The sequence below is a fragment of the Phymastichus coffea genome, unplaced genomic scaffold, assembly GCF_024137745.1.
Source record: "Phymastichus coffea isolate CEN01 unplaced genomic scaffold, Cenicafe_Pcof_1.1 PCOF00034, whole genome shotgun sequence".
NCBI lineage: Eukaryota > Metazoa > Arthropoda > Insecta > Hymenoptera > Eulophidae > Phymastichus > Phymastichus coffea.
This window is the reverse complement of record NW_026706845.1, coordinates 735,104-755,261: the sequence shown is the minus strand read 5'-3', so window position 1 is coordinate 755,261 and position 20,158 is coordinate 735,104. Positions and strand designations below refer to the sequence as shown.

The window sequence follows — 20,158 nt, the reverse complement described above, 5'->3', positions numbered from 1 at the left end:
ATATTGTATATATAGCATATTGTAATTCAATTAATTTTTCATAAAGATTTTTATTTTCTATTATGGTGTAAATATCAGGCATTCTAAAGTATTGATTACATAACCAAACATTATGATTTTTAGTACCCTCAAGTAAAGGTACGCCACTTTCGTTTAACATTATGACATTTACTTTACTCGAATCAGATACAAGCAGTCCATTTCCAAAGTCATAAGCTGCTTCAAAAAAATATGGTTCTGAATGGGAAGAATGCATTGAAGTTCCACACAACGCTGCAATTGCATTAAATTGTTAATATTATCGTTGGTAATATTAATATTCCGTGAACGACTCAATCCGACTGTCGCTTTATCTTTTAATTTTTTTAATGTACACTAAGCTTCTGATATAAATTTGTCTCTAACTGAAATAACTCGAGTAACTAAATATTCAGCTTTAATTCTAGCTTCGACTTCACAAGCGAAATTTCAAAGGGGTATAATTTTTTTTACCCAATTCTGTTTTTCATAAAATAATTTTTTTGTACTATGTTTAACATTTATTATAAAATATTTCTTTTTTATGTTCAAAGCTTGTTGACGCTTTAATTTAATCAGTTTATCTTCTCGATTGAGATTATAATATTTTTTGCTATTTTCTAAGATTTGTTTCTTATGAGTTTGATAATACTTCTTTCTATTCTGTAATATTTTAGTTTTATTTTCATTATAATACTTTTGATTTAATTCTTTATTCTTAATCTTTCGTGATGTATTTTTCTGAGAACGTATCTCATTATTATATCTCAATCGACGTCTACTGCGTAATTTATCTTGATTCTTCTGATAGTACTCTTGGTAATACGTTTTACGTAGCATTTTTTGTGACTTATTATTGTTGGTGTTTGTATTACTAGATAATACTGTTTGATAACTAATAGATTGAGTATATTTTATTATCCGGTAATGAATTGTCTAATATATTTTGATTCTTTATATTAGAAGCATTTTTATTGAAGCAAAGTTCACTAGCATTTACAATTATATCAAATCGCCTGTGCTTTTCCGCTGATTGAACATTTGATGAATACCATGCTTTTCTTTTCCGGAAGGTAGTAGATGTATTAGCAGAGTCTGTTATAATTTCTTCGTGATGTAAACCTAACTTATTGTTAGTTTGCTCAACTTTTTGCAGTACGATAACGTAGACATCTTGTATAATATTTGGAGGAAGTATTTTAGTTACATTATTATCTTTAATTATCATCCAATTGTCACCTTGTCTAACGTAGTTAATGTCCACTATCGTTTGATTGTCCAATATGAACGATTACACTATTAATTTGGTATAGATTGTTATTAATTATAACAAATGTCAATATGTCTTTTAAAACGAAATTTTTTAGTACTGGCTGATTCCACCTCAAATCATGCAGGGTACCGGGTGACCGGTAACGAAACAACATCAAAATACTTGGATAATGTTCTAGGACCAAAATAAGACGACCCCTATTTTTTCTTTTCCCCCCAAGATGCATAGGTGCATCAACAACGTACTTGAAAGATGCACTTTCAGAAAACAGACTAACAAAAAAAAATATCGTATTCAATTTCAATCGATTTGCGCATGCTTATTTATCATCGGAATCGAATAAATCTTTTTTTATACGATAGAGAAATACAGAGCCTTCAAATCTATGCATTAAAATAAATGCACTAATGCATTTCCGAGAAGATTATGCACTTTTTCCAAAAAAATGCATCTCATAAAAAACTCGATTTATTTAAAAAACCCCACTTTTTTTTGCGCTCATAATTTTTATGGAGATTCTCTGATACGCTACCTTCAATCTAGTATAGGTCCCATTTTCGGTTTCTACTTCGTTACTGAGAAAAAAAAAATTTTTCAACTAGAAAAATTTTTGTGTTGACAATCATGCACTCATACTCGCAAGCTTATGAATAAAGAAGTACAACAGCTTTTTATTGATTATATCACATTTTTTTATTGTTTGTCTTGTTTCTTTTTACATTCTTTTTCTTTTTAGCCTTCTTGACATTCTTAGGTTTCTTAGACATTTTTCCAGCTTTAACCGAAACTTTCTTTGTTTTACGTTTCCTTTGATTTTTTTTCTTTTTATTTTCTTCTATTTTTACCCAAGAGTGAACAGTAGTGCGAGCTATGAACGATGTCGATTTACCTTCAGATATCACTGACTTCCACATATGACATCGTTGAATGCCTTCGAATTTGTTTGACACCATTCGTTCTGCCATTTTCTGATTACGAAAGTTTTGAACCTCAAATGCTTCCATATAAATCAATTTAATCGACGTACTTTTGAACATGTTCAACGAAGCACTTCGCATCTTGAATGGCTTCAAGTTCAGAACTACGTAAATTATGCACTATGGTATAGTGCTTCACCAAACCTCCTATACCATCAACAGCACCTTTACCATGTCCAGTCGCAGAAAATAACCATTTCTTAAATATTTTTGAATTTTTGAATTCGTGCATTTGAAAGCGGTTTTTAAAATGACTCGCAGCTCCATCAGATACTATACTAATAGAATTGATTGAACCACCATTAATTTCCTCCATTTCGCTAATAATTTCGATAATTTTTTGCATCGCTAGTAAAGCGTGGGAATAATCGTGCTTTAAGTCATCGCTTACTACCACAAAACTTTTTGTGACATTGCCTACATAGCAGACAGCAGTGAGGAGAGAGACTTGTTTATTTACCTAGTGATTGCCTTGAACTGGATTTTTTGAAATCACTGACCAGTTCTCAGCAAAATCTATATGTATTAGCAAATGTTGGGGTTATAATTTTACTCTTTCTTTTTCATTTTTAATTGCTAACCGCTGTACTTCTTTGATTCGTAAATGTGATGTTACTGTAATTACATGATTAGTAAATTCTTCTTTGAACGTAGCGACGGATACTGTTCTAGTTTCTAAGTTTCCTTTATTCCACAGCGCAAACGTTATATTATTATCATTCTCTGTTTCATCTATATGCAAAACGTCAAATGTGACACCCGCAGCACCTGGACACAACTCGCATTCTTGATAGTAACACGTTTCTTGAGGTGCTGGACATACTACAGAAGATAAAACTGTCGAACGTAAACGGCAAACGTCAACACTACTTTTACCAATAAAGTTTTTCAATGCAATTAAGTACAGCTCAAAGTTGGCACAATAAATACATAAGCATACGTCATTCATTGGTTCGATTAGAACATGCTTTGGACGCATGGAATAGAACTTAGATTTGCTAATTTTTATACCCGGATTCTCTTCTTTCAAAGTGTGATATACTTCCTTTAAACTTCGGGTTAAAAAACGCTTGACTTTTTTAACTTTCGTGCCATTTTCTCTTACTGTTATAACATCTGCTTTATTAGGACTTTGTCTCGAACAATTGAAGTCATCATTCAAATAATATTGCATGACAATATCGCCTGTTTTTTTATCCAGTGGATGACCATTGTACTGCTCTGGTTTAGTATAAATACCTGGATTAGAGATAATATAACAATAGCTATAAAAATAAAACACGCAAAAAAATTGTGCATTGATTGTTATTACATAACAAAAAATTTATATTTTTACCTTGATTTGAAACAATTTTTCTTGCCTTATCAATCATGTAAATAGTAACTTCAGGAAATAACGTCAAAATTTCGAACTTTGTTAACAAAGGAACGATAATTGTTAAGAGTTTGATCACCTCTGAAAAACATGAGCAATTACTGAAGGCCTTAGAGAAATTTTCTCTCAATTCTTGAGGGAAATAATCATTTAACTTTTTTACAGGCTCCGCAATAGGTACATCATAAATCTTTTGTAATTTACAATTTGTAGCTTCAGAGAATGATGATACAAGCTCTCTCTTTTTTTTCATAACATATTTTTCAACACTTGTATTTTTTATGTTTCCTTTCTTACGCAAAGGAGATACTGGATTTTATAAATTAGCAATTATTTTATCATTAAATTCATCCATGAAAATTGAGGTGTCTATAAACTTGTCTTCTTCGTCATTCCCTTCCATTGAAATATTGTCATCTGACATTGTTTCTTCTTCTTTTTCTGCTTGTATTGCATCGCAAGCTTTAACGATACGTTTATAGCAGTTACTACACACACTGTCACTAGCTTTTATATCAGGATTTGTAAATTTTCCTTGTAAAAATACAGCATAGTCACCAATTTTTTGAAAATTCACTTTGTTGCTATTATACATCACTTTAGTATGTACTTTGAAATAATTGGGGTATTTTAATCTTTGCGTAGAATACGTTAACATAGCTGACATGTTGTCAAGCAGAAATTCAAACACGCACTGTCGCTACTTACTGAATAAATGATAAGACTATTTATAAGTATCATGGAATTTGTATACACAAACAGGACTACACACATAAAGGTCTATGACAACAGCTGACATCATAACAAGTCAATACTCGCCGATTATCATGTTATTTAAATGCTCGTGAGTGTGAATGCAAGATAGTCAACATAAAAAATTTTCTAGTTGAAAAATTTTTTTTTCTCAGTAAAGAAGTAGAAACCGAAAATGGGACGTATACTGGATTGAAGGTAGCGTATCAGAGAATCTCCATAAAAATTATGAGCGTAAAAAAAAGTGGGGTTTTTTAAATAAATCGAGTTTTTTATGAGATGCATTTTTTTGGAAAAAGTGCATAATCTTCTCGGAAATGCATTAGTGCATTTATTTTAATGCATAGATTTGAAGGCTCTGTATTTCTTTATCGTATAAAAAAAGATTTATTCGATTCCGATGATAAATAAGCATGCGCAAATCGATTGAAATTGAATACGATATTTTTTTTTGTTAGTCTGTTTTCTGAAAGTGCATCTTTCAAGTACGTTGTTGATGCACCTATGCATCTTGGGGGGAAAAGAAAAAATAGGGGTCGTCTTATTTTGGGCCTAGAACATTATCCAAGTATTTTGATGTTGTTTCGTTACCGGTCACCCGGTGCCCTGCATGATTTGAGGTGGAATCAGCCTACTAGCACTGCAAAAATCGCAAAATACATCACTTAGCTTTGAAGCTCCTAAGTTTATGTTAATCAAATCCTGTAAATTACACCTCAATTTATTTAAAGAAATGGATGTTCCGTGGCCGTCACGTTGCTTGGCGCCAGCTCGTACCTACCGCGCGAACTGCTTCTGCGCTTGCGCGCTCTCGAATGGTGTGCGCATGAATGCGAGGTCGAGAGTCCGTTGGAAATAAGGTCCGGGGACTGATCACCATCTTGATTCACTGCCTCGGAGGGGACGATGAGGCAGTCTCTCCGAGCAGTTCGAAGCGTATAGACATAGCGTTCTAGCTTCATCGCCAATCGAAACGTGATCTGTCGACAATCGATCTTTCCGAGATCACCTTCCTGTTTTTAAAACGGTTGACCGTCGAATTCTGTGTGCAAGTGTGTGTCATTGAGAAGATTCTCGCGTATATATAATTGTGTGAAGGAGTGAAAGCTTAGAAGAACAATTAGCGCGACCACCATTGTTCTAACAAATTGTAACGGCCTCGTGCGTTCCGCGAACACGTCTCGGCGTGTTATATGTGCAACTTCTTTTTCTTCCTTTTTTTTATTGTAAGAGTGCGCGATTTCCTTTTTTCCCTTTTTATTGTAACTTCGTGTTCTCTTTCTTTTATTGTAAAATTTAATAATAAAAGGGTTTTTATGCCGGTATGGCTTTTCCCTCTATTTGAGAATTTTTATTTAAAATACTTTAATCAATGCTATTAAAAAATTCAACTTTTTCCTTTTCTCTTTATAAATAGCTACGTCTCATTTCATGGTGCCTCCTGTGAGGTTCGAATTTCACATTTCTATGTTGTCGCATTTCGACGTGCACGAACGTGATTCGAGCGGGCAAAGTGCGGGCGTTATTTTAGGTTGCAGAATTTAAGGCTAGGAACTCTAGTGAATCAAAGGCAACCATTCTCAAGCAGAACAGATAGCTGACACCATCTAGCGAGTGCAGTGGCAACCACACTTCGATTCAACACTACTTAAAGATAAGTTTCACTCTTTTCTTCGCACTGTCGAGCGTTGTATATTGACATTCATTCATTTATAACCTAATTATAACCAATCTATCAAGTAATTACATAATCATTTATTAATTCGTTTAATCATTGCCATTATTTTTAATTCATTGCCATTATTGATTCATTACACAGCCCCACGGGAAAAAAAAGTGGCCTGTGCGAAAGACAAGACCATGATACCTTTACGTTTTCGAGGTCGCTGAATCTGATTCCGGGGTCCGCTTGACCAGGTTGGCTTTCGTTCAAGGTCAAATGAAGGTCAAATTCAGAGAATGCATTGCAAATAAAATATACCAGTATATTTACATGTTTTTGAGGTCGCTGAATTCGAATCCGAGGTCAGTTTAACCCGGTCAGGTCAGGGTCAAGGTCAGGTCAAGGTCAAAATGATAAAATGCATCACAAATATTATTATTGCAAAACAATTATTATTTATCCATGAGATAGGTGCAAAAATACATCATATAACTTATATTCTACCAATCTAAAATAAATTGTATACATTGTTGACATTGAATTAGATTTCTAGGTTACATTTATAAAGTCTGTAATATTTTTATGTAGGTCAAAGTATGAAAAAGTAGATTATAATGAATGAGTAAATTTACCTGTTGTTCTGTGCAGCTGAAAATTACATTTTTAATTAACGTGAAAAGCCTCTTAAAGTAAGAAATTTTTTGATCGTAATCTATCAAAATAGATGTATGCGCGTGCAATACACTTGAAGAAATAGGTAACGATAAAACTACAAGTTGCTCAAGAGCCAAATGCACCAAACAATTGATTTTGTTATTACAAAAGAATGGTAAATGAAACAAATATTGTTAGCCAGTTTATTAATGTCAAAAGCCGCAGTTATATATCGAAAAATTTGAAAGCCGGGGCTGATTCATTAATCTTCTTCGCAACTTAGCGGCAGATGTCAGTATATGATGACAAGGCACTTCGTTGAAAATTTAATTTTTTTTAAAAAAGCAAATGCAAAATAATTATTCGATTGTACTATATAATTAAATGAAAAAAATAGATATAAATATTAATTGGAAGTTTCTGTATAAAATTGAATATATTTTATTATAGTAAAAGTAAAATAAATTTTAAATTATAAGTGTTATAAGTGTTAAAATATGTTATAATGTTATAATATACTTATAAATATACTTTTTATTTTATAAATTTAACATAGTCCGTCCCGGACCTGCTTGCCGAGACTCCCATCACTAAATCCTACTTTATTAGGTCCTTTACGAATTTGAATATATCCTAAAACTTTACGTTCTAATAAAGTTAAAAAAGCAATTCTAATTAAAATTTTAATTATTATATCTATTCATCGCAATTTGAAGGAGGAGCATGTGTGCTACGCTACTTCTGTTCACATTGCATTGTAGTATTGTCAAGGTTATTTTTTCTGTTTCGTCTTCAGTTCCATCAGTGCTGCTTTGTATACGGCGCACCCGCCTGATCCAGGCACGTGGGCCAGGTTCTGTCCTTCTATCCCTTTACAGAGGAAGCAGTCAGAAGTGTTTTTACACTCCTTGCTCACGTGACCCGTCTGTCCGCATTTCATGCAGCAGTTCTTTCTGTTCGGCCCTTTTCATTCTTACCGTGTATGTCCGTACCCGAGGCAGTTGAAGCATCTTTGAAGATGAATGCTGTGTCTAACTCGACAATTCATCCATCCTATTTTAATGCATTCTTTGCTTAACAGTCTCGTTGCTTCCGTCGTGTCGAACTCGCAAACGGCTCGCGCATTCCCGTTTGCGTTTGACGCAAAGAGATGCACTTTCCGTTCCGAGTCCGTATTTAGTTCACGATTCATCGCGTTCGCGATGTCCTGTACCGTCGTGACGTAGTCCAAGTCAGCAAACTCCAGCGTCACCATGGAAGTTAAGTCTTTTACTGTCGCAGTCTGTCGTAATACTTTCTGAAGTGTCCTTTGGAAGTCCTGTCCTTGCGACTTTTCCAGCCACATCAATACAGCACCGTCCTTGGTTTTTCTAATCTTTCGAACGTCTACCTTCTCTGTCTTGGGGTCTATCTTCTGTCTGATAGTTCGCAAGACATCGACATACAGTTGGCCTTCCGCCGGCTTGATCAGAATGGTCCCGCGCCTGGTTTTCAGGTTGGGACACTCCGATCCTCGGCTTTTGTGTCCGTTTGTCGTCTTTTGTACCGTCTCGTTGTCGATCTTTTTCTTGTTTCTTTTCTTTTTCTTTTTTACGACGATGGCCCAGTCCTCGGACAACTCCGGGTCTGTTTTAGCCGTCCCCTTTTATGTCCTGGAATTTCCTCCATTGCATTTGCACGTTTTTTCGTTACGTTCGTCTTTTATCTTATCTGTCGCATTCGCTTCAGTTCATACATACAAACTTCTACAGCCTCATATATCTCAACCATACCGTTCGTAATCACGCGACTCACGTTTCTTTGGACGTTCGTCTTCTCCGTCATTTGTCCTAGGACACTGTGTATGGTGAGCAGTTGCTCTCGCATCTTACTCTCCACAGCGTCCCAGGATTCTGGCGACGTCGACTCTGTCCTTTTTCCTGTCGTAATTACTCGTTCACTAGCCAGGTTTCCTACTGGTGTCACGGGGGAGCCGGGCAGCTCTTGTGACTCTCCGTGACTCTCCTGAGTCGATGGGCACAGGCGGCACTCTAGTACCTGCAAAATTTTCTTTACCTTTCATCTCATTTTCATCTCCTTCATTCTACTATGTGTTTTATGTGTTAGTGGTTAAAACTAATTATCAGGAATAGTGGGTCCTGCAATCTTTCCTGAGTAGATCCCCTGACCGTGCGTGCCTAGAGTCCGGTGGCCTCGACCGTTCCTCCCCCCTCCCCCTCCCCCTCCTTACAGCAAGGGCCCTTCCGATCGCCAATCGGCATTAATACAGAGAGCGAGATTTGGCGCTTATTAGGCGCTTTACCATTGTGTAGGGCGAGCCTCCCATGCTGGATGAGCTAGGTCCGACCCCCTCCAACTACTGGCTGCTCAGGAGTGCGAGACTGGTTTTACGATTGTACCCTCCAGAGTCGGCACACACAAAATCTAGGTTAAACTCTCTCGTGATTGCTCTCGCCACTATCTGGTAAAGTTCTGCTTTGTGTGTGATCGACTAATCTTTCATTCCTCTGATTTCACAGCCATTTGGGAGATGCCCGTTTATAGAGCCCCCACATTTATAACCCGCTTAGAAAAAATACCCGTTTATAGGGTTCCATCTCATTCGTAGGCAATTCCCGTTTATAGGGCCCTTCATTCATGCTCCCAGAGAATTTTCGGACTGTCAATCAGAGGTGTAGGTAAAGTGTGTGATGAGTGGTTGTGTACAGCCTTACTGCCTACCATTATTGGCGGCTGTAGCCAGTGTTTCCGTTAGCCATCTCTATTATACTCGTAGCGCTGCTGCAGAGAGCATCGGCGCAATATTGACGTTTCTAGCGGGCGCGACGTGGACGCCGGAAGTTAGCGTTTCTCTATTGTGGGTGTGATCCACACAATAGAGCACCCATTAATAATAATAATAGTAATCGTAATATTAGTAATAGTAATAATAATAATAATAACGTATATACATATATAAATATACATATATATTTATAGAATTTATTTTTGGATTGAAAGAAGTTCACATACAAACGCCTACTGCAGTCAAAAAAGGAGAAACTACGAAGCTTTATTGCTGGTTTGATACCGAAGGGGACCCGCTATATTTAGTAAAGTGGTATAAGTCTGGTCGTGAGTTTTATCGCTATGTACCTCAAGAAACTCCTTCTATAAAGATTTTTCCTGTAGATAATATAGAAATTAAGGTAAGACTACTTATTTCACTTCATATGAATTGTTTATATATATCTTATCTAACATAAGAGTCAAATGCGAATAATCTTGAGCAGAATGTTTGTTGCTCAGACGGTATGAAATTCAGAGATCGAATGAAACGAATACTAAAAATCGATCCCTTATTGAAAAAAAATGTGTCAAGTGTACTCGTGTTTCCATGTAGCGCTTAAAATATTTTTGGATTATAATAAAACCCTTTTAAGTACAGGTATCTATAATACATAAAATATACCATGCAACTATACAAATATAAAATTAGACTTACTAACATGGTATTGAATTCTGAGAATTATTTTTAACCACGAAATTACGACTTGAAGTAATTTTAACTTCGTTGAAATTATTATGTTTCAACACTAAACAAAAATCACATAAAAATATATACACGGGTACACATAAAAGAAAGGGATCTGTATAAAAAACGATACACAAACACACATACATGCACACACACACACACACACACACACACACACACACACACACACACACACACACACACACACACACACGCACACACATACATACATACACACACACACATATATATATATATATTCTCATGTATATTGATACGCTGAATCCAAATCAGCAGTCAATTTGACAATAGCACGTCAGGTTCAAGGGCATTTGAAAGTCAAAGTCAGGAAAAAGTCATTTTAAAAGATACGAAGTGTGTTCAAAAAGTAAGGTGACTTTGTATTTTTAAGAAAAAATATTTATTTATTTACCAATATTTATGTTATCCCCTTCAAAATAATCCCCCTCAGATACAATACACTTATGCCAACGGTTTTTCCAATCCTCAAAGCACTTCTCATAAGCACTTTTCGGTATAGCCTTGAGCTCTTCCAGCGATGCAGTCTTTATCTCTTCAATCGTTGCAAATCTCCGTCCTTTCATAGGGCTCTTTAGTTTTGGGAACAAGAAAAAGTCACATGGGGCCAAATCCGGTGAATATGGTGGCTGAGGCATGATTGTGGTGTTGTTTTTGGCCAAAAAATCTCTCACAAGCAAAGGTGAGTGAGCAGGAGCATTATCGTGATGCAAAAGCCATGAATTGTTTTTCCACAATTCTGGGCGTTTTCTTCGTATTGCTTCTCGCAAACGGCGCATAATTTCAAGATAATACTGTTTATTGACCGTACGTCCATATGGTAAGAACTCCTGATGCACCACGCCATGGTAATCGAAGAAAACAGTGAGCAAAACTTTGACATTTGATCGAACTTGGCGTGCTTTTTTCGGGCTTGGGTCATCTGGGCTCTTCCATTGGGACGATTGGACTTTGGTTTCGATATCATAACCATATACCCATGATTCGTCACCAGTTATGACCCTTTTGAGTAAATCTGGGTCGTCGTTGACGTCATTCAACAGTTCTTGAGCGATGCTCATGCGACGGTTCTTGTGGTCAAAATTTAGGAATTTCGGAACAAACTTCGCTGACACACGTCTCATGCCCAAAACGTTAGAAAAAATTTCATGGCATGAGCCAAGCGATATACCAACATCCTCATCAACTTCTCTGATAGTGATTCGATGATTTTCCAGAACAATTTTCTTCACTGCTTGAACATTTTCATCAGTTGTTGACGTGCTTGGGCATCCAGAGCGAGGCTCGTCATTGACATCTTCCCGGCCATCTTTGAAGAGTTTGTACCACTTGTAAACATTTTTTTTACTCAGAACCGTTTCACCGTATGCCACCGTCAACATTTCAAGTGTTTCGGAGCACTTTATTTTATTTTTTACACAAAATTTGATGCAAATCCTTTGATCCATATTTTTCGTAGTAAGAAATCGCCGAACACGCAAAACACTTATAACCTTTAGGTCTCTCACAACCAAACAAAAAATGCTATACACTTGAAACTTGGTACAGATGTTCGGCAAGAGTGTACCAACATAACAAAACAAAAAAATCGATAATCGAAAGTACGTTGCCCGTGAAATTTGAAAAGTCACCTTACTTTTTGAACACTCCTCGTATAACTAGGATTTTATTGTTTTGAGGGTTGCTGATTCTGAATCTCGAGTCTGATCTCATCATGGACCTGAATCAAGGTTATTTCCAGATCATACGCGGATATTATACAAAAAGTTAAATGTTCACTGCAGATTCTGAAGTAACGGAAAATTATATGTTAAAATAAAATATTTCTTATTTTTTTTTATCACGACTTTGAATGTTACTTCAAGGATTCTTGATATCTTTAGAATTAGTATGATGATTGTGAAAATACTAAAGTATGCCTTCATAAAACTAGGCAATTATTTTTATATGTTTCGAGGGTCGCTGAATCCGAACTTGGCTTTGAATGATTCCATTAAGTTTAGATCGAAATCAGCTTAAAATTTTTTAATTAAAATTTCTTGGTCTAAAAAATTATTTTCTTATATTTCAAGGATTGCTGAGTCCATATCTAGCAGTATAATTACTCCAAGAATACCCCAATCATATTTATTATGTAAATAATCCGTGATACTTTCATCTAGACATAGAACAAACTTCAACTCCAATATTACATTCACAACAACGTTTCGAGATAAAATGAATTGTAAGAATTTACGCTTTTCTCTCTTGTAATGGACCCTCTGTTTTTAAAAGATCTATGCAATGGATTTCTCTTCCTCCTTTGCGTTTCTAGCTCGTTTTCCCTTTTTAGCTTTCAGCAAAAGTTTGCCATCATATTTATATCTTATCTTCCTTAATACTAAAATTATATTTTCTTGATATCTTAATGAAACCGTTCACCCTGTTCTTTATTATAGTCTCTAAGATTTTCTAGAAAGTAATCAAGATAACAATGTAGAATATGCAATTTTTAATTCATTATACATCCTAACTCTTTGAAGTTTTTCAATAAATCTTCAACTTATGTATTGTAATCATCACTTTTTGATTTTCCAAGAAATTCTCTGTAACTTTTTTGAAACTTCTTCATGAAACTTTATCATAACAATGATCCCAATCCTTTAGGGATCATTATTATGATAAAGTCGTCTCTAATTCATTTTATCTCTATTTCATATCTGTATACAGTGCGGATTTAAGGACAATGGAAAACACCTGCTTTTAATTTGGCATCATTTATGTTCGGAAATTCTCTCTTAAGTGTTTGAAACATTCTCCATCTTTGTTTAGAGTTCTAAATAATTGTTTTATGAGACTAAGTTGATATTAATAAGTGGAAACAAAATTTTTAAAAGATATATTACAGGTTCAAGAAGAATGTTTTTTATCTTTAGATTAAAATCTATTCTTCTTGGTCACTTTTCCTGTATATCGTGATTTTTTTTATCTCTACTATTTCACGGATACAAGAAATAGGGATATTTTGTAAAACTTGCCTCCCATCTTAGAAACAGAGTTAATATTTTAAGATCATCGCAAACTTTTCATAAGTGTTCCGCGAAATTATTTAGTCGATTAAAATACATTAGATTACATAACTTTTATGCTTTACGCCTTTAAGAAACGCATAATATATAACCTTCCTCAGAAATGGCCTAATGATATAGAAGATATAGAAAACAGTATTCAAACGGTTAACCTACTCTTCTCTGAAGTCATTCATAAATGCTCTACTATAATAAATAGTTAAACACTACACCAAATTACTTCCAATGGAATAGCCTTAATACGCAGGCCGACAGTTTTTACATCCAGAGACCAGACATGGTGTACGCGAAGAAATTTGATGTGCTAAATCCGAATCTGTATTCAGAAATGATCTTCTACCCTCAGTTTTTAAGATAATCTAACCTAAAAGTGCAAAAGAGACTGATTTTCATTGTTTTTGAACTCTTCTTACGTCGCTAATTACCATTTTAGTCAAAAATTTTAAAAAACACTACCTAATTTTTTCGATTAAAATTTTTAAAGCATAGATATTTTTCTTTGAAATAGAGAAAATTTGAGTTTCCAATGGTACTATAAGCTACATGAAAAATGATCTGAGGTATATAAAAATATATTAATAATTCATATAGAATCTGCAAATTGCAGTTAATAATGCAATCTATTCAGGCACCACTTACAATCTTAAATAATGAATAAATTGTAACAGGCTGCCGCTTAACCTCTAATCCCTAGTGAATGTAATTATGCGTATGGTCAAATGACGCCTTGTTATCTATGTGCTGTAAGCACACTAACTCACCTTGTCCCGGAATACGCCTGCGCAGAGTTCTCTCACCGTCCTAAGTTGGGTTCTCGATCTCTCCGCTAGGGGCGCTGGCGCGCTCGCTTCACAGCGCTCCGTCGGCCCTGCCGACAACTCGGTTGGCGAGCAGCTTCGTATATTGCTTATGTGGTTCGTGCTGAACTACCGGCGCGTTAGAATCGAACGTAAACAATAATACAGCTTTCGGACAAAGGGAAGACAAAACAATGAGATCGTTGCGTGTTAATCTCGGATCACTTTATTTACTTAAAACTTGTATAAGGGAGGGATTTGCCTAGAGACTTTCGCACGCAATTTCGAATGACAATACAAACGGGGAGAGAGAGAGTGAATCTCGCGATCGTCGCGGACTATTCGCTCGCACGCTTATAATAATTTCACCGCACACGCTGCGCGGGATCGCACGCTAATTACAATAAATAGGGGTGGGTACCTACCGCGGAATTGATAGGGATACGGTGGCCAACCGTACCCGTCTACACTTGTTGTCGATGAGCAGCCTATGCGTCTGTTGCTCCGCTGTTGCTGTTGCGTGGCTGCAGGAGTTGCAGAGGTTGACCACGTTGGGGCCGAGGTCGCACACGTTTAACAATGCGCGCACTCGGCACTCCGCTCACAGTTATGGTTATCGGCGACGGTGTCACACACGTTGTACAGTGCGGACACCCGTCTCACCACACTTATTGTTGTCGTCAGTTGTTTATGCACACGACGTGCGATGTGCACCTCCACCTCAACCCTCTCGGACAAAGTACCAAAACTCCCTGGATCTCACTCGAAACTATCAAGCACGTAGGCAGCTCAAACTCAATAGCTATGATGTAGCCGGACTCAAGGTCACAGTCATACTGGCTAGCTAACTCTCCCCTCCCGGTCATTTCCCCCAACGCGCCCTCTCTCTCTCTCTCTCTCAAACCGATCGCGGCTGTTACGCTCAGCCGCTGAGTAACCCACGCGAATCTAAACGATTTTCGGCAATCGTTACAAAATTTAAAATATCTTTGGCATCAAATCATGAACACCAGTTGCTGAGTTATCCGATAACGTAAAACATGCATGAAACAAGAATTTCGAATATTCAAAGTCATAAATACTCTTTACACTCTGACAAGTTAACATCAAACCCAAACCTCAAGAACCCTAGATTCCTTACACCCATGATAGGCTAACTCCCAAGTCAAACACCAAGAATCCTACACTTTTTTTCTATTTAAAAGAACGATATCTCTGCTTTAAAAATTTTATTCGAAAAAATTAGGTAGTGCTTTTTAAAGTAGACAACTTGCTCTATTAAATGATTTTTCCAGTTTTTGACTAAAATGAAAATTAGCGATGTGAGAAGAGTTAAAAAACACCGAAAAACAGTCTTTTTTCCACTTTGAGGTTAGAATATATCAGAAACTGGGAGTGATGGATCAATTCTGAGATCAGATTCGGAATCAGTGCATGAAAATCTATTAAGTATACTTTGTCCAGTTTCAGATTCTTGACTTTTGTAAAATTTTGTTGGCTTGTGTTATCTATATACAGCATCAAAATCCTCAAAAAAGAATAATCACTGAAAAAGTAGAAGAAACTATATTTGAATACTTCAACATTCAGGATATCAGATCAATTAAAACAATTGAAATAAAGGAAGTATCAAAAATAATTAATATTCTTAATTATCAAAGAGCCCCTGTATTTGCTAATAATACAAGAATAATGAAACAATTATCTACAAAAGCAATATTTTTGAATTTTTGAATTTTGAATTTATTGATCTAAAAAATACAAAGTTCATAGATTGCTGCATGTATATTTGTACTTGCCTAAAGAAATAAACATGTTACCTCTACATAGGTTGGATACGTAAACAAAACTTAAATATTACGAACAACAAACTATATAAGAATATATATATAGAATACATACATTACAATTTTCAACAGTTTTATAATATTCTTATTCACTAATCAGGTTTTATTTCGCTTACTTATTTATTCAGCACTATTGTACTGCTGCTATAAGCAAACATTCTTATAATTGGGCATTTTATCTTTATATGTTCACCAGAATTTGATAAGAATTTGTTTAGCAGTACAAAATTTCCTGTAAGTGCTTTCATGTTTCCTGCAAATACGAATTTTTGCCAAATTCCTTTTTGCCAAAGTCACTATGATTTCGAATTCTTTTTTAGTTTTTGATTGAATATTGTTGTAATTTTATATTGTTATTCTAGAATACAATCTTTTGTAATTCAGATTGCAGTTTCCTTGTGCACAAATACAAGCTATTACATCTAATATGTTTTATCTTGGATATCCGTATCCTTATAGACTTCGGATATAGAATTGTTTGCTTAGTTTCTTCTTATCTTCCTTCTTGAAGGTGATCTTCGTCGGTGTGCTTTTGTAATGAACAGATTGCTTATCAAACGCCGCCCGCTCTTTTCGTGGCGAGAATTTTGGTGCCTCTAAATCAGTCGTAGGGTTTATTAGATACATGAACAAGTGAGCCAATGATGACCATACAGCGGCCAATAAGTGTGAGCTCCATCCATAAATTCTGTATAAAGCGTATCCATTGATGCAGACATCTAAAATGCTGTTAAGAAATTGTGCAACTAATATTATCATAAGAAATCCCGCTGAAATAGTGCCAAATTTCATAAAATTTTACCAAGTTTTCTGTATTACAAACTCAGTGAAATCTATTACATTTTTGTTTAGTAGATTTCGTAGGCTTGTTTCATTTGCAGATGTTGTCATACAATTGAGTCATCTTGCAACATTTTCTAACAATGCTGATCGTTCGATTCATTCGAGTCAGTTTTTTCATTGATTGAATTATAATTAGGTTGGTAAGCAGCGACTGAGATGAAATACCGTACATTGTTAAATTTGAATGCTGCGGGTAATATTGATAGTATTGGATTACAACCTGTCACGTTTCTGTATGATTGTAATATGTGTGCTTTTGGTTTTACGAATAATTGTTCTTGATTACAAATGACTGATAATTCGTGGTAACAGTTTTTAGTATTCCTAAGACGACATTTCGTAGATTGGCACTGCATAATGTATGCAATTTCCCCAACTGCGACTGCTGCTGATGGCAAATTTATCAGGTGCAGTATATGATAGTGAAAGAGAATTTTTAATTACTTGTCGTTCAAGTTCTCGTCTGTATGTTATTATATCCTTGTATACTGAGGAAAATTGAAGTTTGACGTGCCGTTAAAAGTAAGTCATTTTGGTGTTCAAAAACGCCGACAGAAGTATATCTTCGACATTGATCCTGTGTTTTGCAGGAAAGGAAATCTGACTTATTCGGTGGAAATGAAGCGGAGTTCGCATAGATCAAATAAACTCTAAACAGCTAATCCGAATTGTATATTTCCGGTTGAGTTGGTGAAATACACATGTGACGATACCGACACTATGGCACCGTCGCCAACGCCCAGCAAGCGGCTGCATATTCACGCGCAAGAAACATTCTCCTTCCGAGCATATTCTCGGTCGGCCGCGAACAAGTCAGGAGCTTCGGAATACTGTAAACACCAAGTGACAGAGCATAGTAATCTGAGCCAGGGTGTTTGGATGTTTCCGACCTCATACTCTTTTGCGAGTCCTAGGGGATTAGCCCTCCGACTCTCCCCTTGAGCGTGGCCCATCTCGTGGACCAGCTGAGCTCTGGACGGAGCCATAGATTTCCGTACCATACTGACTACCCGCTCCATTGGGAGGGTGAGGCGAGTCCGAAACGATCAGCTGTCTCAAGGCATAGCGATGGTCGATACCACAGGTACGAACCTTGGGGTGGACGGGCTCTCATAAATAGGCGCGACATCAATTTTACGAGCTGTGTGAGGACCGACCGGTTTCTTTCATTGTTTCAGGGGCGACGCCGCCGATTGACGGACCTCGAACCGTTTTTTTAATTACCAATTTAGTGAAATAAATATTTCTAATTACTACTTAACTCATGACTATTCATTTCTACAGTTAGTGTATGCGTTTCTCACACTTTTGCGTTTTGAGGGAGGCACAGCATAATCAAACCCCTCTCCCTGGGCGCCAAAGGTTGGCATAACTCACTGTTTTTCACTCCTTCGCTTTCAAATAATTTGAAGATCTCGAGGTCAAGTTTGCTACGACATCCCTGACGTTCACAGGGAGTCGGAGCCTTGTTAATCTAAGACGGCGACCTCCTAGAAAAGAGTACTGATCTTTTCAAAGTTCGACGTTCAAGGAGAGCGGAACTAAAGGCTTGACCTTTAGTTTGGGCGCGGCGAGACTCTAGTTGTACCGACGTCTACCGCGTCTGAAGCGCGCGGCATACAAATCTTACGAGATTTACTTGACCTGGTACCACTACCCCGCAGAGGCCAACCCAAATTGGGATGTCATAAGAGAGACCCAGCTAGGACAAACAGAGGAAATTCCTAAGACGATCAACCAGCTAAGCCTCCCCTCCTGGGCTCGTTCAAAACATCCCACCCTGCGTACCTGTATTAAGGGATTGCACCCACGACTTACAGGTCCATCGCTTCGACGTACCGTGGCACGTCTCCCTATTGCGTTTCAGCCGTCCCCGCTCACGCTGGTGGTATCCGTCATTCGAAAAAGTTGTTTCCCGGTTGTCACCCTGATTTTAGTTTTCGCTTTCTAGAGAAAGGCTTTTATGACTCGCTAAAACCGATGTTTGCTCTTTCGATTTAATAATTGTTGACTTTGGGTCAGGGGTGGGGTCTTGCTTAGCCGACAAGGCGACTCTCCAGGCAGTTTTCAGTATTCGTGCCAGTCATGCCCTTCATTCTAATCAAGTTCCGAAATTAGGCTCAATCGGGTATACTAACTAGCGTTCAAATTATTGAACTTCAGAATTTAATTCTAAAGTTCAATGAACAAAAATTATAGTTCAAAATTCAAGCTTTATTAGATATTCAAAATTCAAAAATTAGTTTAGTCATTGTGCAAGTTTTGTCTGGTTAGGGACCTTGTAAGAGGCGGCGTCTTTCTACTGTAGTTAGTAACTACTTTTCTGTGCTTTTTCTTTGTTATAGGTGCTCCTTCCCTGGGCTCTATGATTTTTCTAGTAAAGTCTTCAAAGACTTTGTAGATTTTCCTGCTAGATACTAGGGCCGTTTCAGGGCAAGGCCATGTGTGGCCCTCCTTTTCAACAGCCTCTATTAATGGCTTTCTTAGTTCCCTTAATTCTTCGCAGTTAAAGAGAATATGACTTTCGCTTTCTATTTCTCCACAACTACACAGTTGGTCTTTGCATAATCCTCTTTTATGGAGGTATGACTTAAAAGCACCGTGTGCAGTCATGAACTGTACTGTATAGTGATTGGGATTTATCCATCACGTCTTTAATCTGTCCTTGATTACTGGGAAATAGCAGTTCTCCTGCCATCTGTGGTTAACTGCCATCTCTCCTGCCATACTCTTTCGATTTCATCGTTGATGAGTTGTATGGCTTTCGAGATTTTTAGTTTGCCAGATCGAAGTTCCTCCGAGTCTATTCGGATGCCGTGCAGTGTTATTGATTTCCCTTTCCTGGCACAATACTTCGCAACTCTCCCGTCGAGCTCGAGAGCTATTGGTCGGGTGGCTGCAAGAACGTGCGCCACTTCGTGAGAGATCGATTTGTAGGCTTTTAGTGTTTTGCAAAGAACTGATCTCTGCAATCTTTCTAAGGCAGATAGCTATTTGATGTTTATTCTTTGCCACCAGCCCGCAGCGGCGTATGTAACTTTCGATAGTAGGAAGCCATTGTATATCTTTTTCATAGAATTGAATTTTAAGCCCTAGTTCGCTTTTGCTATTTTACTTAGCTCGAAGTAGGTGTTGCTGCAGTATTGAACCACGTTTCGAATGTGTTCTTCCAATCGGAAGCCCTTCGAAATCGTGATTTCTAGGTACTTGACTGTTTTGGGCGTTCTAATGCTGTCTTTCCTAATTTTGATTATAGGGCTTCTATTCTCACTTAGTTGGCGTTTTAGCCATATTAGTGCTGACTTTTCCACTACCAAATTCATTTTGTCGGACC

At 36.8% G+C, this 20,158-nt stretch overlaps 1 protein-coding gene across 2 annotated transcripts in view; it reads left to right on the top strand.

Annotated features, from left to right (window-relative positions):
- Positions 1 to 20,158, top strand: part of LOC131663380 (muscle M-line assembly protein unc-89-like) — a 418,894-nt gene that overhangs the window by 76,075 nt on the left and 322,661 nt on the right. For both annotated transcript variants that reach the window (XM_058933757.1, XM_058933756.1), the window contains exon 2: positions 9,693 to 9,901. In XM_058933757.1, coding sequence (XP_058789740.1) covers positions 9,693 to 9,901 — 209 coding nt within the window. The remainder of the gene's footprint in view (positions 1 to 9,692; positions 9,902 to 20,158) is intronic.